The sequence below is a fragment of the Sinocyclocheilus rhinocerous genome, unplaced genomic scaffold (genome assembly GCF_001515625.1).
Source record: "Sinocyclocheilus rhinocerous isolate Xijiao unplaced genomic scaffold, SAMN03320098_v1.1 scaffold148, whole genome shotgun sequence".
Lineage (NCBI taxonomy): Eukaryota > Metazoa > Chordata > Actinopteri > Cypriniformes > Cyprinidae > Sinocyclocheilus > Sinocyclocheilus rhinocerous.
In genome coordinates this window covers 3920600-3947853 of record NW_015653472.1, presented here as the reverse complement: position 1 = coordinate 3947853, position 27254 = coordinate 3920600, and the positions used below count along the sequence as shown (strand labels likewise).

The 27254-nt window shown below is 37.6% G+C and overlaps 3 protein-coding genes across 5 annotated transcripts in view; 1 reads left to right on the top strand and 2 right to left on the bottom strand.

Annotated features, from left to right (window-relative positions):
* Positions 1-746: 746 nt before the first annotated feature.
* On the bottom strand, positions 747-11745 carry LOC107716226 (structural maintenance of chromosomes protein 1A-like). The gene is made up of 26 exons (XM_016522608.1): positions 11431-11745; positions 10409-10597; positions 10136-10248; positions 9815-10018; positions 9511-9749; positions 8752-9010; positions 8509-8649; positions 8346-8428; positions 7605-7704; positions 7413-7520; positions 7106-7291; positions 6805-6984; positions 6570-6716; positions 5898-6035; positions 5624-5740; positions 5427-5533; positions 5202-5343; positions 4946-5091; positions 4467-4620; positions 4259-4369; positions 4017-4173; positions 2419-2573; positions 2155-2306; positions 1996-2065; positions 1785-1895; positions 747-1557 (listed from the first exon to the last, which is right to left on the bottom strand). Exons 1-26 carry the CDS (start codon positions 11537-11539, stop codon positions 1477-1479), a joined length of 3699 nt encoding a protein of 1232 aa, XP_016378094.1. The 5' UTR covers positions 11540-11745; the 3' UTR covers positions 747-1476.
* A 1123-nt stretch (positions 11746-12868) lies between these two features.
* On the top strand, positions 12869-17696 carry LOC107716094 (RIB43A-like with coiled-coils protein 1). Its single transcript, XM_016522417.1, has 8 exons — positions 12869-12925; positions 13104-13305; positions 13538-13761; positions 14794-14908; positions 15040-15158; positions 15592-15831; positions 16668-16834; positions 17609-17696. The coding sequence occupies exons 2-8, from the start codon at positions 13107-13109 to the stop codon at positions 17688-17690; spliced, it is 1146 nt and encodes a 381-aa protein (XP_016377903.1). The 5' UTR covers positions 12869-12925; positions 13104-13106; the 3' UTR covers positions 17691-17696.
* A 2795-nt stretch (positions 17697-20491) lies between these two features.
* LOC107716224 (neural cell adhesion molecule L1-like) overlaps positions 20492-27254 on the bottom strand; it is an 18916-nt gene continuing 12153 nt past the window's right edge. For 2 of the 3 annotated variants that reach the window (XM_016522605.1, XM_016522607.1), the window contains 13 exons: positions 26636-26833; positions 26343-26413; positions 24907-25132; positions 24646-24761; positions 24347-24572; positions 24140-24262; positions 23595-23765; positions 23221-23334; positions 22884-23033; positions 21967-22098; positions 21777-21849; positions 21665-21676; positions 20492-21512 (listed from right to left, as the gene is read on the bottom strand). In XM_016522605.1, coding sequence (XP_016378091.1) covers positions 21257-21512; positions 21665-21676; positions 21777-21849; positions 21967-22098; positions 22884-23033; positions 23221-23334; positions 23595-23765; positions 24140-24262; positions 24347-24572; positions 24646-24761; positions 24907-25132; positions 26343-26413; positions 26636-26833 — 1868 coding nt within the window. In that variant the 3' untranslated portion in view covers positions 20492-21256. The remainder of the gene's footprint in view (positions 21513-21664; positions 21677-21776; positions 21850-21966; positions 22099-22883; positions 23034-23220; positions 23335-23594; positions 23766-24139; positions 24263-24346; positions 24573-24645; positions 24762-24906; positions 25133-26342; positions 26414-26635; positions 26834-27254) is intronic. The other variant, XM_016522606.1, reaches the window with a different exon arrangement.

Sequence of the window (27254 nt, the reverse complement as noted above, 5' to 3'; positions counted from 1 at the left end):
CATTTATAGTCTTTACACAGCAGCTTGGCTCCTTAAATGTTTAAAAACCAGCTAATTTCAAGACGCTGACGTCACGTCTGGTCGTCACGTGGGTCACCCGCAGTGTAAGACGCTCAAAGCTCAAGACGTTCGGATAGACGTTCAGTTTGACGTTCGATCGGTCGTTCGAACGTTTGATTTTGGCACGGAGTGCGCGCCACCCACCCCGTTTTGGAGTTCCCGCCCCCATTTGGAGATCTCCAGGCCACAGTTTTACCCTTCTCCCAGGATGGGGGACGGGGCATGTGCTAGCAAGGTTGGTTGTGTGCCGGCGAGGACCAGCCCACGTGAAAATATAGGTCTGTCTAATGTTAGCTTTATGGGTGTGAGTGAGTGGTTCGTCAGGTGTGCTCTGGTTTGTTTATATATTACCACAAGTCCAATTTGTCATTTTATCGGATTTATTTTTTGTTCCATGTAACATTTAGAATGACATTTGTGGCACTTTCCATTAACAGGTTACAAAACAGGCCCTGAAACTGTTCAAAATAGAAGCTTCGAGCTGTTTTACTTTTATTTTTCAACAAATGTGTTTTTCATGCTAATGTAATTTTTTAAGACATAAAACCACATTATGAGATTAACTGTCAAAATTATGACATACTAATTAATAATTATAAGACAAAAAGTCAAAATTATGAGATAAAAAGTCAAAATTATGAGATAAGTCATCATTCTAATTAAACAGTAACATTTTGATGTCATAATTTTTCATTTTCCAAAGCATGATTTTTTTTTCTTATGTGGATGAAATAGGGTTCTATGGGGGGAAAGGAGATGATGTTTGGAAAATGTTGATCATCAAGCTCAGAAAACCAAACTAAGTTTTATTTCGAGATGGCTTATTTTTATTCTCTAGGGGGCTTGCAATTTTGGGGAATTATTGGGGGGGGAAATCACGGGAATTATGCTTCTAATCCTGCACAAATGTCATAGAACAGCAAAGTATTCAGTATTTGTGGAAAGTGCCATGAGCACATTACATAAGCTCTTATTTTCAGTTTGAATACATTTTACATAACACATTTTCCCACAGACAGAAAAGAAAAAAAGAAAAATGTATACTTGTTATTCCACATGGTACTGAATGAACGGATCATCCACAAGGCACACTTTACAGTAGGCAGCTAAAATGTTCTCTGTTGATTCAGTGCAGACAAGATATTAGCCATATGTAAAATCACTGATCTAGACAGTCCAGTTGACTGAACATGAAAAGCTGTTCACTTGTATCTAATATTCACAGAAGAACACAGAATATTAATACTTACACAATCATGCACACTATTTGGAATACAGTATAGCAGACAATATAGCAACATTCTGTATTTAAATAAAAAAGCATCTATGAAAACATCAATGATTATAATCATGTTTTCAAAAGATATGACTGGTCGTTCTCTCAGCTGTCTTCCAATAAATTTACATCAACTCAACCTAATCATTAGGATTGGGATTGGCATCAGGATACTGGGAAAGATCAAAGGTCAGCACCTTACTGATGACACAATCTCCTTGCTGTGAAATGAAAAGATTCGATTTATTATTTACTTTAAAAAAAATCTACATAATACTTAACTGAAAAAGACAACATTTAAAAATTCTAAACAATTTACTGCAGTCTGTCTCTAAGTCACTGTGTACAATAATGATAGGTTGGGATGGGTTTTATTTGAATGGAACTCTTGCATGTGTCAACTACTTTTGTTACGTAAGATTTATATGACCATTGCTGAAAGACAAACCTCAGGGTAAACTCCTATGAGGGAATCAGCTTTTGTGTAGAACTCCTCTTTCAGAGAGATAACGATAGCCTGGAAATTCTGGACTGACTGGTCCTTTATGTAATTGGCCACCTGCAAAGCAAAAAGTTAAATAGATTTCATATTGATGCCATTCAGTTCAGTTGTAAGCACACATTTGCATTTGAAAGAGGCCTTCCTACAACACACACACCTTGCCAATGTTCGTGTTATCCAAAGCAGCATCAATCTCATCCAGGACAAAGAAAGGTGCAGGCTTGTAGCTATAAGGGAACAGAGATGCAATTTTTTAATTAGAGGGCAAAATATACAAGTTTACTTTTAAATAATTTTTTACAGATCTTTGTTGCACCTGTGAATGGCAAAAAGAAGAGCTAAAGCTGCCACAGTCTTCTCTCCTCCAGACAGGTTGTCCATGGGTCTGAATCTCTTTCCTGGAGCCACACAGTTGTAGTTGATTCCATCTAAGTATGGTTCTTCTGGGTTCTCTGGCCCCAAGAATGCCTGAAAGGATATTAAGTATCCTTAAATTAATTTAAAAATTCTACTTGTGTTATTGAAGGATTATCTCTTAAAAAGAGTGAGTGAGATCAGAGTTCAGAGTGTTTTTATTAACCTGTGCACTGCTGTTACGTGACAGTGCTTTGTAGATCTCATCAATGTTGGTGGCAACAGACTCAAAACAAGCATTGAAACGGTCAAACCGCTCCTTCTTGATCTGCTCAAACGCCTGTTTGGCTTTCTTTGCTCTTTTCCGAGCAGCTTCAAACTCTGTAAGGCACATCAGCATATGTATTTGTTAGTAGAAACATGTCAGCTGAATTTCATGGATACATAAAAAAGTAGATATTATAGCTATTAGTTGAAGTGAAGTGAAGTGTGGCCAAGTATGGCAGCCACGACTGCCCCCATGTTATTATTTAGGCCAGTGGTTCTCAACCTTAGATGGTTTAAAATTATTCAGAATAAAATACAAAAGAAAGAAAGAAAGAAAGAAAAGCTTTAAGATGCAAACCAACATCATATTTCCTATTTTAATTTGCTCCTTGTCACGAGTCTAGCCTCTGTGGTTCTTCCCACTCACTATCAGAGGGCTTCCTCATCGGAGTACTGACTCTGTCCACATGAAAATGCAAAAGCATGCTATGAAGCACTGTCAAGAGCATGCCAAGCTAACAGTTGGCGATATAATCTCAACCGTAAAGCCATGTTGGCCAGTCAGAAGCCTGAAAAAGTTTCCAGTAGGCGGAGATAACAGCGCATGCTCCGACGTCACAAGCCAAAAACTCCGGTTTCGCTGTCTACACGATAACACTGCAGCCGGAGTTTTTGAAAATCTTCACCCTGGCAGGAGTTTTAAAAAATGTTAGTTTTCAGTGACCTGGTGATGTGTTTGCGTGTGGACGAACGGGCAAACCGCATAGAAAAAGCTGCGGTTTTGAAAATACCCGCGTTTGTGTGGACAGGGCCTCAGACTGACAGCAGAACAGTTCAGCCAACAGTCTGTGGGCGTGACGTCTGAGGCTGAGACTACTATTCCCCGGACTATTTAAGCAGCACACCCTCACACTATCATTGCAAAGTCTTATTTTGCCTCGGCTGACATTTCTGAGCATTTGATTGTTTCTATTGCCTTGCCTGTGTACGACCCTGGGTAGTTTACCTTGTTTTGATCCTTTGCTGCCTGCCTATTGTTTCTGCCTCATTTGCCTGGAGTTTATTTTTGATTGTTTGCTGCCTGCCCTGACCTTCTACCTGTTTTTCGAATATAACTCTGTTTTGCCTTGGCCACTGATATTGCTGTTTGTATTACTACTGTTGATTTTAATAAAGCCACAAATAAATCCCAACTCCGCTGACTCTTCGTTACAGTCCCTAAGGATTATTTTAATTTGAATTATAATTTCCTAATTTATTAATAATTTATCATCTTTTATTAAAATGTATTATAATTATTGTAATATATTGTCACTCCAAATTTCTGTAAATAAAAATGTTGTCATTAAAGCTTAGTCATTACAGAAGTTTAAAAAAATATCTTAAATGGGGAACCTTTGATTATTGTATTGGTCAGTGGGGGGCCATGGAGCCAAAAGGGCTAAAAACCACTGATTTAGACTCAATGTGTCCCCCAGACACTATTCTGAAGGTTACAGGTAGACTACTCAGGTCAAGATTAGCTACAGGCAGATGAGCCTGGACTTCTGGGCTCACCATCACTGGTCTCCTGGAACTTGTCTCTAACACTCTCAAGTTTCTCCATGGCCTTCATGTTGGGAGCGCTGATTCTCTGCAGGATGCTCTGCTGCTCGTTCAGCCTCTGCTGTAGAGTGTTCATCTCTGCCTTGATCTCTTCTTCTGACAGAGCATCCTATAGAACAGTTTTACATCACTTTTGATTGTTCCGGGTTGCTTGTTAAACAACAAATTCATAATGTTTCATCAAATAAAATTACCTTGAGGTCTTCATTCAAGTTGCTGTAGTCGATCTCTATGAGGGCCTCTTTGGCATGGACAGAGCTTGATGCCTTCGGGCTGCTGATCGAATCCTCAACTTGAGAGCTTCCCTACGCAGACAGATCAGTATGTATGTCTGCGCTGGCAAAAGCAGTATGTGTGAGTGTGTAGGAACATGTGTTCAGAAAAGTGTATGTTTGTCTGTACCTCTCCCTGGCTGATGTCATCCATTGTCCCTGATTTGAGTGGCAGTTTGATGTCCTGCATCTTGCAGGCTTGCAATAAGTTGTGTCTGTCACTGCGTTTCTGTTCCAGTTTGGTCTCAATGGCGGTTACTTCCTTCTGCAGCTGGGTCAGCTCTCTAATATTACATACATTTCACGGAATCCCACAATAATGTTTTTTATAAATGGCACAAGCTAATTTATTTTATAAGCAAAACTATTTTTAATGTATAATATATTTAATTTTAATTTATTATTAGTAATAATAATGATAAAGTTAATATTTTAAGCTAATATTATATATATATATATATATATATATATATATATATATATATATATATATATATATATATATATATATATATATATATATATATATATATATATATATATATATATCCAACATTGGGTTTGAGAACATCTAAAGAATTGAGAAAAATAAACATGATTGTTTCTCACTTGTTGGCAGACCCTAGTTTCTTGCGGATCTCCTCCATCTCTCGGTTCTTGTCATTTACCTCTCCCTTCTTAGTGAGATGCTGGTTCTTCAGGTCCTGTAGCTGTGCCATTGTCTCATCAATGATCTTCATGTGCCTGTGTTCCTCCTGAGGTGGTGGGGGAACAACATACTGTTTAGTTTTTCATGCTTAAAGATTCCACTGATCTATGCTTTGCTTGTCAAGACTTTTTACTCTCCCCTATTCTCCCCTATCACCTTTTTAAGTCTTTCAATCTCATTCTCGTCCTTCTTTACAGTCTGCTCCCACATCATCACTTTCTCCTGGTCCTCCTTCAACTGGTTCTTCTCATAATCAAGCTGAATGGCCAGACGCGTCTTCTGTGTCTCAAACTCCAGCCTAGAATTGCAGTATAACACAAGCTAGATCATGGCAGTCCACTTAGTAGCTGATAACTTGTATAGTGTCCTTAAGAGGTTTACCGTTTTTTGGCAATCTCATTTTGCCTCTTCACTTTTTCCTCTTCAAACTCTCGGATATTTCGCACACCAATCTCCTGGCAGAATTCAACAAAGACCTCATCCTCCACCTATGAATGACCATAATAAATAATCATTATTAGAGCATTAAAGATCTTTGACAGCATTTGAAACGTCTTCATTTTCTCCAGAGCTCTTACCAGGTTCATACGGTCTCTTAACTCTGTAATGTCCCTCTCTCGTGATTGGATGATTCGTTTGATGTCATTGATTCGTGGGCCGAAATTTGCCAGCTCACTCTCCAACTTCGATTTCTCCTACAAAGACATAGATGTATTTTGAAAAACGCATTGTAACACCAGTGAATTCATTAGAAACCACCTGTAAATTTATCTTGAAAAAGTTTAGGGCATGATTATGATTCTCTACATTTTGATGTCATGTCTTGACCAAGGCGTTATTTCTGAGGTGTACCTGCATGTTCAGGGAGAGGTGGCGGGTTTTGGTCTGTTCCAGATCACTCTGAGAGTATTTCAGTCTCATCTGCAGCCCGTGAGCCTGAGACTGGACCTGTCTGAGCTCTGCCTCCTTTCTCTTTGCCTTCATTTGTTCCTGAGTAGACAAAAATTAGATGTAAAACTAGCTTGATAAAAAAAAAAAAAAAAGAGTCTGTCATGTGATTTTACTTCCAATTGATACCTAGTCACTGGATCAAGATTATTTGAACTAATTGTGATTATCTGCACAAACCACAATTGTTGTGCACATATTAAATTCCAGACAAGAGACCACACTGAAAATTAAATTTTTTGTTTAAATTAAAATAAAAAAAAAACACACAATTATTTCCATTTGTACGATTTCAAAACATTCTCAGCAAATTATATAAATTACATTATTACAAATAAATGGTTATTATTATATTATTATCAATAAATATGTAAAATATTTAATTGTTTTAATATATTTACAAAATTGTTTTATTTAGAAAATTATTAGTATTTTCATATTTATACAACTTACTTAATTTGTGATCATTTATTTTACAATTTTATAGAATTTGTATTTCATGCTCTTGACAGCCCGAAATTATGGTACATTTTCCAGCTGTGTGCGAAGTTTCTCTTTAGTTCTTTTGTATGTCACCTTCAATTCCTCTGTTAGTTTCTCTTTCTTTTCCTTAAGTTTGTCCACAGCTTTCTCATCCCAACGCCGAGCCTTTGCTTTCAGGTCGCTAGCTCCTCCAGAGATCACACCTGACTTTTGGAAGAGAGTTCCATCCAAGGCCACGGTCTGTAAAGGAGCGAGACAGAATAGAAGATGAATAGTTTGTTATTTTTTTATATGTGTTTTATATTCAACTTATATGACATATTTAAACCTTATGACGGTATGGTCCTCCAAAGGCGATCCTGCGAGCGTCCTCCACATTCTCACACACTAAAGCATTGCCACAGGCATACTGAAGGGCTTTCTTTATGTGTGGCGGCTCATAGCGGATCACATCAATCACTAGTTTTGCCCCCCTAAGCTCTCTCAGTTTCTCATCTGTAGGTTTCACCTTGAGGGAGAGAAGCACATGTCTAGTGAAACACATTCCACTGGCCGCTCGATGCGGTTCAGCCTTTAGATGGAAAATTCAGACCTCAGCTCTTGAATTGTTTATTAAAATCGGTCTGTACCTCCAAATAGTCAAGAGGCAGAAAGGTCTCCGGTTCTCCTCTTTGCTCTTTAATGTACTGGATGCAATCTCTGCCGGTTTTCTCCGAGTCCACAATAATGGCGTCCATGTTTTTTCCCAGGACTTTGGTCACTGCAATCTGGTATTTCTTCTGGGTGGGCTGGCATAAGTCGATCAGTCTGCCATACTGTTTGGATAAAGGGATTTATGTGGAAATGAGAAAAATCAGTGAAAGCTTTTTGTGGACATCTTACAAGCTTCTGCTGCAAGCTTAAATTGAAAATGTGTCTATACACACAGCAACTCACCACTGAGCCGGGGTAAAGCCTTTTAATGCTCTCCATAATTTCAGCTTTGCGCTGTTGACGGCTGTTCTCCTGCCTGTCAATGCGAGCATCTCCAAGTTGCTCCATCACCTGTGACCAGAATCATCTCAGCAGTGAAAACACAGTCTTGGTGAAATAATGTACCTAAGAGTATAAGCAAATGTGTATTTGTACTTGGTTTAACTCCATGTTTATCTCATCAATCCTTCTTTTGGCCAGCTCCACTTCCTCAGTCAGTTCCTCTTCCATACGCCTCTGTTCATCCAGAGACTGTCTGGTGAGAAAAAAAAAACAGAGACGGTTAAAAAAAAAATCAAAGTTTGCCATGCCATGAAACTGAAGGGTGAAGAAAAAGTAAAATAAAGCAACAAGTCACTAGAGGATGTGCTTTACACTTAGGTATGATGCAAAAAAAAAATTACATATTCATATACACATTGTTCACCAAGGCTGTATTTATTTGATACAATATATTGTGAAATATTACAATTTACAGTATTACAAATTAAAATAACTTTTCTATTTAGATATATTTAAAATGTAATTTTTTCCTGTGATGGCAAAGCTTCATTTTCAGCAGCCATTACTCCAGTCTTCAGTATCACATGATCCTTCAGAAATCACTCTAATATGATTATTTGGTGCTCAGGAAACCTTTCTTGTTATTAATGTTGATTCTTTTTCAGCATTCTGTAATTAACAGTAAGTTCAAACAAATATTTGAAATACAAATAATATCTTAAATGAATAAAAGTTTTTTTCCCCTCAAAAACAATCACATGTATCATAATGTATATTGTATGTGTTTTCCACATATTGTATAAATATACAGAGAGGTGTATATCAACTTTTTTTTATAACAAGAAAATCTTTTTAGACTTGATACTATTCATTTTATAATGATCTTTGAAACACCTGCTGGTTGCAATATAGTCCTCCAGCTTTTCAATGCGCTTTTGGTTTTCTTCGATCTCACGAATCTTCTGCTTTATTTTGGCCTGTAATCAAAAAAGAGATAAAACAAATCTGTGTTTTACAAAAGCACAAAAAAAGAGTTCACAGTCATTTCTCAATGTACCTCTGTCTCAATTTTCTTCCTCTCCTCCAGATCCAGCCTGTCCTGGTCAGCCTTTTGGTCCCTGTTAAACTTCTCTAGCTCCTGAGCCAAGGTAGCTGCCCGCTTACTAGCCTCCTCCTTTAGCCTGTGATACTGCTTCACCTGAGATTACAGCATGAGTGTTCAATGAAACACTGAAATTTATGGACATACTTGCATTTTTTATTCAAGCTGAAGCGCATCGTGCAGCTCAGTTCGACTGACCTGGTTCTCCTCCAGTGTCAAATCTTGGCCTTGACTCTGTGCCTCCTCTTCCATCCGTTCCTCAAACTCCTGCCTCGCCATCTCCACGGCACCCTGCTCACAGTCCAGTTCCTCTATGTCAGCCTTACGCTTCTTGTACATCTTCTGGGCGTTCTGCAAGGATTTTCGAGCCACCTCCAGCTTCTTAATTTTATGGGCAGTGTTCTCCTTGGCCTTGATATACTGTGGCCGTTTCTGATTCAACTCAGCATCTTTCTCTCTAGACGAGGTTAGATGAGTAGTTCTTTAACAAACTGTGACCATGAGTTATAGTTAGCTTATCATAACTAGAATACTTCAAGTTTTCAGTAGAGTCTAATGGCAGGTTATTATAGTTAACTAAAACGCAAACTAAAACCATAAAGAAACATTTTCGTTACTTGAAAAAAAAGGTAAATAAAATAAAATAAAATATAAAAAACTTAAAATTATGTTATTTCAGCAAACATTTCTAATTTTCATTTACTGTGATGTACTAAAATAACTCAAACTGAAATAAAAAAACTACAACAGAAAAACACTTTCAACGACTAAAAAATGGGGAATACTATTTTAAACTATTTCAAAATATTAATAAAAACTATAATAGTATCTCAATGATACTAAAATAACACTTGTCCAATGTCTAATGCCACATTGAAATTGCCATTTTTTAAATTTAATTTAAAATAGAATTTGTGTAGAATAATATACTGTATATATATAGCACCCATAACTCACTTTATCTCCTTCTCCACATTCTGCTGATCCCTCATCATTCTTCCCAGCTCTTTCTTCTTTTCCTTGAGCTCTTCCTCTACATGATCCATCTTTTTCCTGTCCTTCTCAATCTCACGGTTGCGTTGAGACAACTCTCGGTTCAGCTTCTCGATCTCCGCCTCATTATGGTAGAGTTTAAAGAGCTGTAGCTGAACATGAGCCCTGACCACCTCATCCTTTAGTCTCTGGTACCTCTCAGCCTGAACAGAGAGCAAAAGTTCAACTGTGGAATTGTGGTCAAATGAGATGTAGCAAAATAGTTTACCTCCTCTTTTTCCTGTTTGGCCTCTTTGCGCTCTGCTGCGATGTTCTTCTTACGGTGATAGTTGAACTGTGTGTCCTCTTCTGCTTTCACCATCTCTTTCTTTCTGCGGTCATACTCCTGGGCCAGCTCACCAGAGCGGGAGATCTCCTCAAACAAAGTGGTCCTCTCTTTAGGATTCTTCATGGCTATGGACTCCACTGCACCCTGCACAACAAAAACACAAGGACATACGAAATCTACACTGACTACAAAATATCTCATTCAGGTTATCTTATATTTTCTATAATACTGAAAACAACAGGAGGTCATGTGCACGTTTACCTGGAACACAAGAAAATTTCTGGCTTTAATAAGGATACCCAGTTTTTCTAGCTCCTCACTGTACTCTGAAAGCCCGACCACCTTATTGTTGATTCGGTACTCTGAGGAGGAACCTGAAACATAAAAATAGTTAGTCTCACAGGATAAAAATGATTCATAAAACTAGTAAATAACACAGAAAAAAAACCTTTTGGGGGGTTTTCTTACTATTATGAAGTTGTAACAACTTTCAGGAATGCAACTCATTTAGTAACTTTACTTTTTAACATTTACCAATGATGACCCGTGTGAAGGTGCATTCATCTCCATTGTCCTCGCAGTACACCATGCTCACAAAGGCACGGTTGGCTGCTGGTTTTCCCACTGGTGCTCCATGGATGAGATCCTTCAGGGTTTTAACACGCAGGTTACTGGTCTTCTCCGCCAATACAAAACTGATGGCATCCATAAGGTTTGACTTCCCTAGAGAGCAGTGATTTTGGGCATAGAGTTAGTGGAGTGCGTTATCATTTTTGAGGTTTATTATTTGACATTTTAAACAGGACTTTTGTGTCTTGGTAAGGCTAATTTCAGTTATGTATCCTAAATACAATTAAATCATATTTTTGTATAATTTTCTTTTCTTAATAATTTGACGAAATTAAATCTTGACTAGAAATGATGCACAATAAAAAAATTCTGTTCAAATTTATACTGACCTTGGGGTTTTTTTTCTGGATTTTTTCACACATCACATAAACAAGTACACAACATTTTGAAATAAATTGAGGGGCAATAGTAATATTTGAAAAAATAAATTGATAATAATAATAACAATTTTGAACATAATATGAAAGCATATTATGAATCACATCATATTTGAAAAATGAAAATCACATGTTTTAAATATTATATTTAAGACAAAAAAAAGTATGACTTTTGTCTCCTTGGTAAACAAGTATACAAAGCTTTGGAATTAATCAAAGGACAAAAGAATTTAACATTTAAATGTTTTTGAAAATGTAAATAAACATTAAATAAATATATGAATGAATATTATGAATTACTTGAAAATTTTTATTAAAAATTAGTGTTGAAAATGAAAATTAGTAGCAAAACAAATGATGAAGGCATAAACTATGTAACTGAGAGAAAAAAAATCTGAAAATCTGGAAGAAAAAAATAAAAAAATAAAAAATACACTCCATAGCGAAATCCATTATAATGCAGCGTGCACACTAGACACATGCAGCAGCTGCATCCCTGCAGTCTACCGTACCCGCAGTGCATTAGCACCTGACTGAGATAACACTTACCAGATCCATTTGGTCCGATTATTGCTGTAAATTTGTGAAACGGTCCGATTATTTGACGTCCTTTGTAAGATTTGAAATTTTCAATCTCGATCAGTTTTAAATATCCCATGCTGTCTGATTTATCTCAGGAGAGGGGTGTCAGATTGATGCCCTGTACAGTCTTTGTAGCGATGCGTTTACCCAGACGTTGTTTGGGGGCGGCAAATCGGATTTAAAACGAATTGACAACTAGATATGTTAGGCTACATATCGTCTTTCAGAGGTTAATCCTCCGAAATAACAATAATCTGACAAAAAATAATCTCGTGTACACGCCCACCTGTCTAGAGCAGAATGCAGGCAAAATAAAAGTCCTAGAGCTAAGTAGAGTTTCGGCCACTTTTGGTAGTTCATGTGAATTTGTGAAGCAAAACCAACACTGTAAAGAAAGAAAAATATGTATTTTTTAAATAAATATTTCCCTCCATAAAATTAGACTTTTTTTCCCGCACGTTTTGTTCATTAAGATATCATTCCAGCTTGTATAAATCCAGGCTACTGAATATTAAATATTAAGAACTATGACATTACAAATTTATTGACATCACCCCAATGATTAAATACTGATAGCTGAGATTAGAATTAAAGGGAGCTGTTCATGGTACTGAAACTCGCACCACCACTAAAAATGTGCCTGGTTACAATCTTTTAAAAATATTTTAATTCAAATAATAATAATAATAACAAAAAAATAATATATATATATATATATATATATAATTGTAAACCCCATTTACAACCCTATTGACCCTCTAACTCTAGCACTTTCTATTCTATTTTAATTCTACTTTATCTATATTTATCTTCTTTTTTTATTTAAAAAAAAACACTCGCTTTCTATTTTATCTACTTGTTTTTCTTTGTGTGTGTGTGTGTGTGTGTGTGTATATAATATAATATATATATATATATACACACATACACCTTGCTACGTGTACTGCGTTAGGCTAACCGAGACTTGTCATTTGCACTTATATATTGTTGCTCTTTTATTAGTTTTGACTGCTTTTATTGTCCTCATTTGTAAGTCGCTTTGGATAAAAACGTCTGCTAAATGACTAAATGTAAATTGTATACATTTTTATTTCAGTTTTAGTGATAGTTATTTTAGTAAATAAAGGTAATGAAAATGAGAAATATTGCCTTGCAGCTTGCTGAAATAACAATTTTTTATGTTTTATTTGATTTCGGTTAATGTTAATTTTATTTCAGCTGTTTCACGTAAGGTTTTAGGTTTAGTTAACTATAATAACCCTGGTTTGGAAAACTAAAGAATTTGTATAATTTTGCATGAAGAATAATATAGCCTATGTCTGTCAAACATATCCCATAACCTAGTTACAGAAGCAGCGCCGTAAACCGGTTACCATGGCAACGCCAAACACCGCTTCAAACACAGCAGGTGGAGAGCTGACACACTGCCGTTCGATGGTCGAAACCCAACTGATATTCACCAGTAAGGTTTTGATATTTTATCTTCATCTGTACATAATTAAAAATACCTGCTATTTATGTTATTAATAGCTACGCCAAAAAAAAAAAAAACTATCCATCACCTTCTCAGTGGCGGTGAGAGAGAGGGAGCTGATATGTAATACAGGGAGGTTTGTTGATATAAAACCGTGCTCTGACAGAACATGTACAAGGTTGATTTACCCGTGGATGAGTCTGCGCTGCGGGCGGTGGAGCGGCGTCGGGCCGCGGAGGCTGAGCGCGAGAGCCGAATATTCAACCCCAGAGCCCGAGTGATCGGCGTTGACCTGCGTGTGCTCCAAAAACAGCAGGAGGAGAAACGAGAGCGAATGGAGATGGAAAAGCAGCGAGACATGGCTCGTGGTAAGACACATCACTTCTGCAGCTTGTTGGTCTCTCACAACTTCTGCACTAAAGTTACTTGTGTACTGCAAAACAAGCTACAACACTGAATGTTTATGTATCAAAGTCAAACAATTATATTGTAAGCTATATTTCGCCTGTATTTATTCAATTTTTCAATAATGGATCAACCACAGTCGGATACAAAATCATTGGTCAATGATATGCAGAAATAATGTTCTTTGTTGTTCAGATCTGTTGCGCTTATCCCTGGATGAAATGGCAATGCAACAGAAAAAAGAGGAAGAAGAGTTGCGAAGAGAGTTGGCTCAGGACTTGGTACAATATAGAGCGATACATCAACGTGCTGAGGACAGTCGTGATGCAGATATCAATTATGGCCGACAGGGGGCGCCAAATGCCAGTATTTCTGTCTCTGACTCGGCATTGGGACCCGCCAGCATGCAAGTGTTTTTGGTAAGCATAGACTGTACTGTAGTGTAGTGTTTGTTGGGGCACAGCAACAGATAAAGTCTCTATCAAATGCACAGCGTCTTGTCTCCATTGGCAACACGCACGATTCGTGTGGATTGCAAGTAGCTGAAAGTGCAAGCGGCGATTGCAAGTGACTTCGTGATTTAGTTTCTTTTTTTCTTGTCTTCACCACCTGGCTACTTGTGTAAAATGTTGAGAGATTCAATTAAAAAAACAATTAATCAATTAAATAAAACAAGACTGCAAGTGACGTCACTCGCGGAAGTGCAGGCGTCTGAGAGTGCAAGTGCATGTCTGCAGCCAGACCCTATTGAAATGACATGGACACTAACTGCTCCATCAATATTTTCGGATAAAATTTAGGGTAAACTTTATTTTAAGGTGTCCTTGTTACAGTGGAAAACACTATGGAAGTCAGTGGGGACCATCAACTGCTTGGTTACCAAAATATATTCTTATGTGATCAGCAGAAGAAAGAAACTCATACAGGCTTGGAACAACTTGAGGATGAGTAAATAATTAAAACATTTGTGCTTTTTGGGTGAATTATCCCTTTAAGTCATGAGTAATATTTATATACACGTACTTACTATGGGTTAAAGTTAGGATAAGGGTTTTCTTTAGGGTTAGTTGCATGTAATTATGCATATTAAGTAATAGTAATAATTTACTATTATTACTACAGTAAGTATGTCACGTGTAACAAGAACACTAAAATAAAGCGTTATAAAAATGTCCATTTGAATTTGAATGTGTAAGGACAATAAGTTTTTGGTAACTTTTCAGCATTTATTTGAGGTTTTTCACCATTTTGTAGTTCATTTAAATAGTCCTACAGTGTGACAAAGAAAGTACAAATATGTAGTTTCTCAAATAGAACGGCCTTAAAAACAGCATAATTATTATATAATAAAAAAAAATTTGTTTAAAACAGTTTTATTGGAAATATATCATGTCACACTGCAGGACGCCACTGTTCATATTCTATGAATATGTTTATGCACACCCGGTCAGGGAGAAGGAATTAATGAGAATGAAAAGAAGAGAGCTCAACTGGAAATGAACGAGAGAAACCTGAGAGCTCAAAGGGAGGAGAGGGAGAAACAAGAAAGGGAACAGAAAAACAGAGGTAAACAGATTACATTATATCCTATTTAGCCTTGTGATGTTAAAATAGAAGCAACGATAATGTAAGTGTATTCCACTGTGTTTAGAAGCACAGCATGCATTTCATATCTGTATTCGTATTTGTGTGTGCAGAGCTGCTAACCGGCAGGGAGTTGGTGGAAAAAGACCTCAGGGCAGTGCAGCTGAATGCCCTGGAGGAGGAGTGCAAAAGAGCAGCCCGCACTGCACTCAGTCATTACAATCAAGCTCAGGTATTATCTCACCACTAAACTAATGAAGGCAAACATTTGTGTTTATTTTTAGTAGGTTATTAAATAAATATTGTTCGTCCAATAATGAAAATAAGGTCATTTTCTCACCCTCAAGACATTCAAAACCACTTTGAGTTTCGTGGAACATGGAAAGGAGATTTATTCAAGAATATTCACACTGCTATTTTCCATATATGTATATGTAGTATACTATAAAAGCATACACTGTTAAAAGTGGTAACCTGCAATTGTCACCTCAAAGAGCTATTTTTTACCTGATTTACTTACAATATGAGGTTAATATGCGCAAACATCGGTTTGAAATGACATGAGGATGAGTAAATCATGACAGAATTTTCATTTCGAAAACCCACAGAGGCACCATAGATCCTTGAGATGAAAGGTCAAGGTAACATCTGACCTCTCTTTGCAGGCAGAGGAGAGGATGGAGAAGGAGCAACAAGAGAGACTGAGGAGAGAGGGAGAGGAGCTGGCAGAGGTGCGGTACATGGTGACCTCTGACCTCCTGACAGAGCGACCAGAGGCTGCAAAGAGAAAAACCGAATCCACGGCAGAGGGTCCACAAGTCCTGACCGACCGCTGGAAGGGCATGACCCCACAGCAGATCAGTGATATCCACAGAAAGAGAGACGAACAGTGTTTGGAGAAAGAGGTTAAGATGCGGCACTGACATGTGCCATTTGAGCATGCATTTATAGTCATCATAAAAGTAATACTCTTTTATCCCTTTCCTCACCACTAAACTAATGAAGGCAAACATTTGTGTTTATTTTTAGTAGGTTATTAAATAAATATTGTTCGTCCAATAATGAAAATAAGGTCATTTTCTCACCCTCAAGACATTCAAAACCACTTTGAGTTTCGTGGAACATGGAAAGGAGATTTATTCAAGAATATTCACACTGCTATTTTCCATATATGTATATGTAGTATACTATAAAAGCATACACTGTTAAAAGTGGTAACCTGCAATTGTCACCTCAAAGAGCTATTTTTTACCTGATTTACTTACAATATGAGGTTAATATGCGCAAACATCGGTTTGAAATGACATGAGGATGAGTAAATCATGACAGAATTTTCATTTCGAAAACCCACAGAGGCACCATAGATCCTTGAGATGAAAGGTCAAGGTAACATCTGACCTCTCTTTGCAGGCAGAGGAGAGGATGGAGAAGGAGCAACAAGAGAGACTGAGGAGAGAGGGAGAGGAGCTGGCAGAGGTGCGGTACATGGTGACCTCTGACCTCCTGACAGAGCGACCAGAGGCTGCAAAGAGAAAAACCGAATCCTCGGCAGAGGGTCCACAAGTCCTGACCGACCACTGGAAGGGCATGACCCCACAGCAGATCAGTGATATCCACAGAAAGAGAGACGAACAGTGTTTGGAGAAAGAGGTTAAGATGCGGCACTGACATGTGCCATTTGAGCATGCATTTATAGTCATCATAAAAGTAATACTCTTTTATCCCTTTCCAATTTCACCAGAGACTGAGAGAGATGGAGATGCAGAGAGACGTGGCCTGGGATTACCATCTGACAGAGCAGGCCAGACAGCAGGAGAGAGAGGAGAAAAGAGACAAGGAGCTGCAGAGAGAGAGGAGAATTCAACTCGATAAATACAATCAACAGCTGGCACTAGAGCAGCAAACGCAGTAAGCGGCACATTCATATTTCATTATTGTTAAAAACACAGCAGGACGCAAACAGAACACAAAACTGGAAAATAAACCTAATCAAGAGTAGTAAAGACCTTAAAAATGGTCTATGTAATTCATCACAATTTTTTTTCTTTAAATTTAAATAACTTGCTCCTCTCCAACAACTTTTCTTTTTGGCTGATATATGCTAGGCCAAAAGGTTATCATAAAATAACCAAATTTAGGCTACTGTGGTTGGTAATGCAAGCTTTCCAATAGTTCATATAGTGATGGCAATAATAGGGTCACTTTTCACATTTCAAAATCCCATCCTGCACTTTTTCTTGTTTAATATATTCTATTTGACCTGGATATACACTACTGTTCAAAAGTTTGTGTCAGTATTTTGTTTGGCAGAAATTACTACTTTTATTCAGCAAGGATGCATTCAATTGATCAAAGGTGATTGTAGACTGGAGTAATGACTGCTGAAATATATTTTATTTTACTTATATTTGAATATAATAATTTAAATATATTTTAAATATATTAAACAGGAAACAGTTATTTTAAATTGTAATAATATTTCACAATATTGTTGTTATTATTGTATTTTTGATCAAATAAATATACCCTTGATGGGAATAAGAGACTTCTCTCACAAACATTAAAAAAAACATACCCACCCCAACCTTTTGAACGGTAGTGTACGTTAAAAATAAAATTGCTAGTAGCTATTAGCAAAGTAATTTTTGGATGTCTAGAAACATGATATTTTCTGTTTTTCAGCCAACACTACCTGGACAAGCAGCTCTATACAAACCGTCCCACAGTTCAGTACTTCACCCAGTTTGGCACAAGCTCTCGATAAAGCACCATCCCATTCCATCCTCTCATCCTCCTGCACGAGAAATAAAGTGGTACTGGATTTCAAAGCACTGTTTGCATTTGACATTCATAAATTGGCCTTTTATAGGCATCATTGCTGACAGTTGCCTTTATAAAACTATATAGTATTAGTGATGGATGTTTTATATAACTTTGTTGCAGATGTAGATGATCCCATTGATTTTAAGAAGTATTTCCTTCCACTGGCTGATTGGTGATGCAGATACAATAGCCAAATCCAGTTCATATCTAGTTAAGGTAGCCCACCCTCACTTCCCCTCCAGTCCACAACACAGCAGGAGAATGTGACCAATACAGTCCCACAGCCTCATTCATCTTGTCCTTCATTTATTTTCACATCATATGCAGTAACAAACAGAACATACAAGAGGAGTAAGAGACTATTATGTCAAGCTTATTTATGCTTTAAGCCTACAGTTTAAGATGCATTATGAGCTTGAATGCGTACATTTGACAACTAACAACAGAAACGGCAACGTTCGCTCACTAGTCAAGCTTTAAACGGTGCCCTCCCATCCAGTTTTAGTTGCAGTAGCAGAGGGCAGTATAGTGGATATCCAAGTCGATTCACTTCCGAGCTCAATACACAGTCAAGACACTGACAAAATACACAAGTCGTCTAGCAGCAGTTCAGTTGAATATTGAATTGAATATAATTTGCATCACTTCCCCCTCCTGTAAGAAAATAGATCTCTTAAGAGACTTTTGTCCTGAGTTTGTCTGTACAGCTTTTGTGAGGGAGGCTAACACAGATCGGACAGTCCGGCCCCCACAGCTATTCCAGAGGGCTGGGCATCACTGCAAAAGCCGCTCAAGACAGTGGTCTCAAAGATCTGAGTCAGCGTGTTTCTATTGCTCCCTGGAAGCGTGTGTGTGTGCGCGTGTGTGCAGTGGTGCAAATAAGATGACTGCGTCCTTCCTTTCACGCTGCCTCTGCAGCAATAGATTCTAATCAGATACGCACAATACTGCTATTCCTTAGCAGTTGGGAAACTATAAGTGCAATCATGTTTTGCCGGTAGCTTCATTTAGCTTTTTTCCATCTCTTTTATCCAATCAGCTTATTTTTATTTATTTTTTCAGAACCTGTAACATTTATTTATCAAAGGACTTTTTTCTTAGTTATTTAAAACTATGCTCTACTTGTCTACCACACTCAAATCACAACTAACAAAAGTTACAAAACTCAGATTTAAAAACCTAAAACAATCAACAAGACACAGTTTTCAACATCATAACTATCTTTTTGGGCTATATTTACATTCATCTGGAAATTAAGAGATTTTTTCCCCCCGTGCCCCTCTCTTGAGAAATACCAGATGTGCCATAGATTCTCTCAGTGCTATATTCTGCTATATTCGTTTATAAAACATCAAATCAAATGAACCAAAAAGCAAAAAAGGGAACAAATGCTATTTGGTATACTGGTATGGAACAATTCCCACCCAAACAAAGCATACATTCTGTGTAATAAGACACAAGCCAATACATGATTGCATTTTACGTAACAAAACTAAACCATGTGTGTGACGTACTCTCTCACAGCCCTATCTAACTCAATACGACCTCAAAACTACGCACCTTACGTGTGTGTTCTTATGGCTTTACACCAACAGGACTGCAAGAGAAAAACAGTCAGTACAGTTTAATACAATGCAGAAAACAAGAATTAAGCACACAGACACATACAGAGGGAGAAATAAACATGAGAGATGGTGGTGAGTATGTTGTCGAAGGCAGGCACAGGAACCGATGGAGATGAAAGATTATAATACTGTATTTGGCTAAATTGATAGATGCTTATATGTACAGCTTGCTATAAACGATCTTATGTCGTAGAGCCATTGCATCTCATGTATTTACACTATGGAAACCTGTAATCGTAACTGAGGGGATGCCGATATGTATCTTCTGTTGAATCACGACAATATTACAATTAATCAACGTACAGATGACTTAAAGGTACTATAAGCAAATTGTATGGAACGGAACTCTCTGAGTTCTCAAAAAGGAGAAAAAATGCAGGGTGGAGACTTAGTTTTATCAATCTGTTGTTGATTAGATCGTGGCAGATCTGAATGTGACATTGCAGTAGATTGTAAGAAAGTCTGTCGTTTCACTGGAAGAACGAGTTATGACATTTTGATAAAAAGTTAAAAATTAAACATGCATATATGCATCATTCACAATATCAATAAGATGCATTTAGAAAATAGATGAATTTTCATTTCTGAAAAGAATTGGACACTGTTCAAACATCTACTATAACATGTAACCAAATTTACCAATACAATTAATCAACGTACAGATGACTTAAAGGTACTATAAGCAAATTGTATGGAACGGAACTCTCTGAGTTCTCAAAAAGGAGAAAAAATGCAGGGTGGAGACTTAGTTTTATCAATCTGTTGTTGATTAGATCGTGGCAGATCTGAATGTGACATTGCAGTAGATTGTAAGAAAGTCTGTCGTTTCACTGGAAGAACGAGTTATGACATTTTGATAAAAAGTTAAAAATGAAACATATGCATATATGCATCATTCACAATATCAATAAGATGCATTTAGAAAATAGATGAATTTTCATTTCTGAAAAGAATTGGACACTGTTCAAACATCTACTATAACATGTAACCAAATTTACCAATTTGTTTGCCAAATAAAATTATGTCACAGCACACTGAATTTTGACAGTGAAAGATGTACCAGCAGGGCCACGCTAACAGCGCTAGTCTTTTTAAGGTGTTTTTTATTTTTATTTTAAAGGGTGCATATCTATTTCAGTGGCTAAAACTGAGAAGTTCCACAATGGCTAACATCACTTACAGCACCTTTAAAACACGACACCAAACTGATTCTTGTGTAAAAAAACAACAAAAAATACTAATAAATTAATCATAAAAAATAATAATAAAAATGGTTCAGGCAAGTCTTCAAAGAATAAAAAGAAAGAAAGAAATGACAGAGACGCACAAAACAATAAGTTGATTAAATTTTGCAACCAGCTCATGCTGTCTGTATGCTTGCACAACGCACTTAGTCATGATTTTAAGGCCCTCAGCTTCTCTCTTCTCCCTCACACCCTCCTTCTACAACGTTTTTTATTGACTAACAGGTGAATCTGACTCCGATTTGATTTGGCGTTCGCCATGGGAGCTCGGTGTCTACTTTATGTCACTGGATTATCAAAGAAGTCTTTTCTGGAGATGTTCTTGTCACGTCAATATAACTGTAAACGGCTAGAGCCTATTTTATATTGTAAAATGAGAGATAATATCTGTAAACAACGAGCATGGCAGTCTATTTGTTATATGTCAGTCGAATGTTTTCTTCTGGCTGTGTCAAAAGTGTTGTGTTGGTCCAATTACGTCTGAAGTAAGTTCCAGCAGTGCTTCTGGTTGGTTTTCTTGGCATCTGTTGTGTGTGTAGGTCTCATTATTGTGGGTTTTCAATTATTTGGTCAGTCATGAGTGGTTGCAACAGGTGGGCACATATGTGAATCCACGTTTGGGCTCGGGCTCGCCCTGGCTAGTCAAGGAAGGCGGCGGAGTTGGGCAGGCCGTGGTGGGAGATGGCTGTGGCAGGATTTAGAGGGGAACTTTCCTGAGTCCCAGGGTCAGGAACATCTCGGACTCCGCTGCTCTGACTGGCCAGTGACTCGTCCATGATGACCTCGGTCTGCACGCTGTTGCTGTTGGCGTAGTCATCTAGAGCGTCGTCGGTACATAGCTTACTATCCTCGCACAGAGACGGCTGACTGGCCGTCTGCTTCTCCTCATTGTCACTATGCGAGAAGAGAAAGGGGGAAAGAAAAATACAAATAAATCTATAAATGTAAACCAAGTGTGACGTCAAAAATGCCACTCTGTGCATGCAAGGGAAAGTACTGAGAAAGCCATGCATAAAAAAAGAACACAATGCCACTGCAAAGCATACCTCTCCAGCGATCTGCAAATCATTAAGAAGAGCATTTAGGAGAGAAAGGAAGAGCATAAGAAATAGGAAAATTAAATGTATGCAATAATCTGTCTAACAAACTTCACCACACCTGTACTCTCCAAAAGCCTCATTATTCATTGGCCGAACTTCAGAATCTATCTGGCCTTCTTCTTTTTCTTTGACTGTGGGAAGAATACACAATTCAGGGATTTTTGCACATTAGTTAGTATTGTCAAGGGACAAATCACACTAAGGGTGGTTTAATAGATTAGAATGATGTGTGACAGTGCTTCTTATACCTGAGTATTTTCCACCTTTGCTTCGTTTTATGAAACACAGAATGAGCAGTACCAGCAGCAACAGCACGAGGGCGCTGATGAGTCCAATGAACCAGCTCTCAGTCACAAACCCTTGACTTATCTCCATGACTTCTGAAGTGAGAGGGAAATGATGTAGGATTTTTTATTTTTAATTAAAGGGGGGAAAATGGAAATGCTGTCATCATTTACTCTCCTTAATGTTGTTACAAACCTACACTACCTTTCAAAAGTTTGGGGTTTGTAAGATTTTTTTTTTACTTTTAATCAATACTTTTATTGAGCAAGGATACATTAAATTGATCAAAAGTGACAGTAAAGACATTTATAATGTACAAAAGATTTCGATTTCAAATAAATGTTTTTCTTTTAAAATTTCTATTAATTAAAGAATCTTGGGAACATGTATTTTGGTTTCCACAGAAATATTAAGCAGCACAACTGTTTTCAGCATTGGTGATATAAATAAAAAAATGTTTCATGAGCACTAATCAGCATATTAGAATGATTTCTGAAGGAACTTGTGACTGGAAGACTAAAGTAATGGCTGCTGAAAATTTCATTTTAAAATATATTAAAATACAAAACAGTTCTTTTAATATTTCACTATATTCCTGTTTTACTGTGTTTTTGATCAAATAAATGCAGCATTTGTGAGTATAAGAGACTTATTCCAGAAACAAAAAATATACTGACACCAAACTTTCGAATGGTAGTGTATATGACCTTCATTCTTACAATGAAAAAAAAAAAGAGAAATTTGGAAGATACTATGAACATCACAGAATGGAAAATATTACCAAGATTTCTTCTTTTAAATTTCTTCTGTGGACTGCATGTAAATAGGACATCAGTGCAATTTATTATGAAAAGCATTAAGAGAGCTGTTTTGTGATTACTTGCTCCTGCTGTCTGGATCTCATCCTCCCATAAAGTTTTGTTTTTTAAGTCAATCTTCAGGCGGTACTCGGACCCGGACTGGAGCCCCTGCAGCGTGTAAAAAGACTGAGAGCTGTTCACTCTTTCAGAGCGCTTCCATGTGCCTTTGCCTGGACAAATACACACAATACAGTGCAAATCAAAACACACTCGTTTTTTATTCTCTCTCAGTTACTGAAAAAGTAGAGGCACTAACTAACATAAGACTTAATAAAGCTGCTACTTCCTATTTTGCTATTCAATGAACGAGCTTGTGTTCAATCATTCTCAATCACGTCCTGTCCATACGGCACGTACCATCCTTTTTCAGGTAATGAATAAAGAATCCCACGTTCCTCTGTCTTTCTTTCGATACCCATGTCAGGTTGACTGATGTCTCTCCAGTCGATAAACTAATGTTGGAGGGCGGAACTGTTCACACACACACACACACACACACACAAGTGAGACTTAGACACCCTTAAATCTGGTTGATTGTTCGTTACACAAACTAATTTGTCCAAATATAATTCAAATTGGCTGTGATTATGTCACATTTCCTCTTATTTTCAGTGTGGACACATAAATTACTTCGCTAGAAGTGTGTCGCACCACGTCTGGTTAGGACAAAGTGTCCGTGAAAATATTTCATATATCATGTAGATATAATTTAGATCAGTAAAATGTTGGACCTCCATCCAGAGTTGTAGCTCCCTCTGTGATGATTGGCAGACCTTCTCCCTTAGCAGTGTAGCCTTGCAGGTAGAAGCGGTAACGGCTATGAGGATCCAGCTTTAAGCTGAAGTGAGACACCACGTGGTCACTAATCTCTATCATTTGCATGGGACTGTCTTCTTTATCAACTGCAGAGAAATGAGGGGAAGAAGAGACACTAGACATGTCAAAAATATATGTTTAGTAGTTTTAAAAATAGTGGTTTTAAAATGTTAACCATCACTTGCTATGCAGTTGCTACAGTGCAGGGTTCCTCAAATCCGGTCCTGGAGGGCCACTGGCCTGCAGAGTTTAGCTCAAACCTTGATCAAACTCGCTTACCCGTGATTTTCTAGGAATCCTGAAGACCTTGACGAGCTTGCTCAGGTGTGTTTGATTAGGGCTGGAGCTAAACTCTGCAGGGCATTGGCCCTCCAGGGCAAGATTTGAGGAGGCTTTGAATGGTTTTCTGATGCTTAATGTTCACTGCTTCTAGAATGAATCAGGCTGTTGGTCAACGCACCTTGTTGATACTTTAACATGTATCCTTTCAGGACACCATTCGGCTGGGTGGGTGGAGTCCAATGCAGTGTCATTTCTGTCTCCGATGGGCTATCCAGCAGTAAAGATGATGGAGGACCAGGTACTGGAAAAAATGGATGACAGGATCTGAATCCCTCACCTTTCTTCATCTATTTTTACTTTTTGTCTCTCTGTCTTTCATTTTTACCTCCTTCTGGAGTGTGGAAAGTGAGGGGGTCAGACTGGGGACCTTCTCCTTTATTGTTGAAGACACTCACAGACAGTGCGTAATGGGAGTAGGGCTGCAGGTCTCCCAGAACCTTCCTCTCCTCATTACTGTCTGTCATCACAAACGAGATGTTGCTTGGCTTCCCCTCCCTAACACGCTCCCGTCGGAGGTGTCTGCTTTCCGGGCCATAGTGCATCAGATAAATCTATAGGATGGATAATACATAAAATGTCAAAGATATTTTACATCTCACAGTTTAGCACAGTACAGTATATTACCTTGTAACCCTGCAGACGACCTCTCACAGTTTCTCTGTTTATGGGCGCCCACGTCACTACAATTGCAGTGCTGTTGATCAAAGCCACTCCCACATCCATAGGGGCCTCAAGCGGGTCTGACAGGAAGAAAGAGCACATTAGGATTAACGTTAAACTAAATTCATTGTTTAATTGGGGTGAATTGAGAAACATAACCTTACAGGAAGATGTCAGGAAAAGGGCTCACAAGAGCAGTAAAAACATCAAACATGACAAACTCACAGTCCTCTCCAGAGTATCCAATGGTGGATTTGGGCTCCGGACCATTTCCCATCTCATTAACAGCTTGCACTTTAATGTCAAAGGCAGAGAAGTTGCCCACATCTGTGACGGTGAAGGGTGGAGAGGTCATGAATTTGGTGTTCCAGGATGGACCGCTGCCCAAAACTTTCCTCCACATCACTATATAGCTAAAACCTGGGCCATTGAAACTACGTCTGTCCATTTCCTGCAAGAACACAGATTCAGTTTTGAGCCAAACTGTATTTTTCTGTGAACAATGAGAATTTCAGACATTGACAATAGTGACTTACATAGTAGGGGGACTCGCTTTTTAGTCAGTTTATTAACGTGAACTGTTCGAATGAACCATTTCACTAAAATGAATCAGACCTTCCATCACTGCATATGAGTGAGATGACTTTTCTAACACTACATATGAAAGAAAGAGGACAGTTTAGGATGAACCGAATCATTAGGGGTCCCTTCGAGTAAGTTCACACTTTCTAACACTATATATGAGAAAGAGGTCTAGTTAAGATGATCCAACTCACTAGAATGAATGTGAATTTTCTAAAACTACATAAGAGAGTGAGAGGAACATTTAGGATGAACTGATTCACTTGGAATAAATCTGACTTTCCAACACTAACAACATACTGTATGAGAGAGAGAGGACAGTTTAGGATGAACCGATTCACTAATATGAATCAGAATTTTCTAGCACTACATATGAGAGAGAGGTCCGTTTAAGATGAACCGATTCGCTAGAATAAGTCAGACTTTTCTAACACTACATAAGTGAGAAAGAGAGATGAACTGGGATGAACTGATTCACTTGAATGAATCAGATTTTCCAACACTACAAGTGAGAAAGAGAGGACTGTTTAAGACAAACCGATTTACTAGAATGAATTGGAATTGAAATACTGCATATGAGAGAGAGAGACAGGTGAGGATGAACAGATTCGCTAGAATCAATCAGACTTTTCTTACACTACATATGAGAGAAGGAACTGTATAAGATGAACTGATTCACTAGAATGAATCAGACCTGACAATGCTACATAATACAACAACTGTGAGCATGTGTAGTTGTTTTAAAAACATTTTCAAACATGTTAAAAATGTTTGGTCATGCTAAACCACTACTCATCTTACCAAAAATATAGTTAGTAGCATCAATACTTTTTTAGTTAGGTGCTTTCCAACACTGCTTACAATATGATAGAATATGAAGTCATATGGGCTCCTTTTGGAACTTTTTTGTCTATTTTAAAGCTTAACCGGGACATCTCCTGTTCACTTTTTTCTCCTGTTTACAATATCTTTTGTGTTCCATGGAAAAATAAATCATACAGGTATGGAACGACACAAGGATGAATACAAGATGACAGAATCATTTCTGGTCTCTTTAAATGTTGAACTGTGCAACGTACCTTCCATGTGATGACAAGGTTGCCTGGGTCGATGGAATCACTGCGCACTCCTTCAGGGTTACTGTCTGGAGCTGTAGAGGACAAATCATAATTTAGTGCCAAGTTGTTCTAACGTGGCAATAAAACTGTCACTTCACATCAGCTACATGCTGAGAGAAGATATAAACACAAATCCAAAGTGTCATACAATGATTCAAGGGACAAAACAAATGCATCACAATGTAGCATTACAAGTCTTTTCTGTTTTAAGGCTATGTAAACATGCACATGCTCACACGTGCGGTGTTACTTACGAGCAGCTGGTGTGGAAAAGACATCTGTGTACATGCTCGGGTCACTCTTGCCGATGTTATTGATGGCGATGACTCGGAAACGGTAGGAAAGGAAGGGCTTCAGGGAAAGGGTAGTTCGCTGATTGTTGCCTGGCACGCGGCTTAGCTCCTCCCATTCTTTTCTTTCATATTCAGTCTCCTCAAACTCAATCAAATACTCTAGATACATAAACACGTACATATACACATAGAACAGAAGGAAAGGTCACTGATTTTATAAAAGACTGGCCCCCAAAAAGTATTTAAACACTTCAAACACATTTAAAAGTGCAAGAATGCAACTGCTTTACATACGAAATATGAAAAAAGGCATATATTTTAAAGTTGATGAAAAGCTTGAATTAAATCAAATAAAATAAAAAATCTAAATAAAAACAAATCAAGATGAAACAAAATATATATTTAAAAAATATAGAAAAATATTTTATTTGTTCACTTGTCCTGTGACTAGTTACCAACATCAGAGAACCATGAACTGATGAAAATCTAAAAACTAAATTAAAACATATATACACACACACACATATATATATATATATACAGAGTGTGTGTGTGTATATATATATATATATATATATAT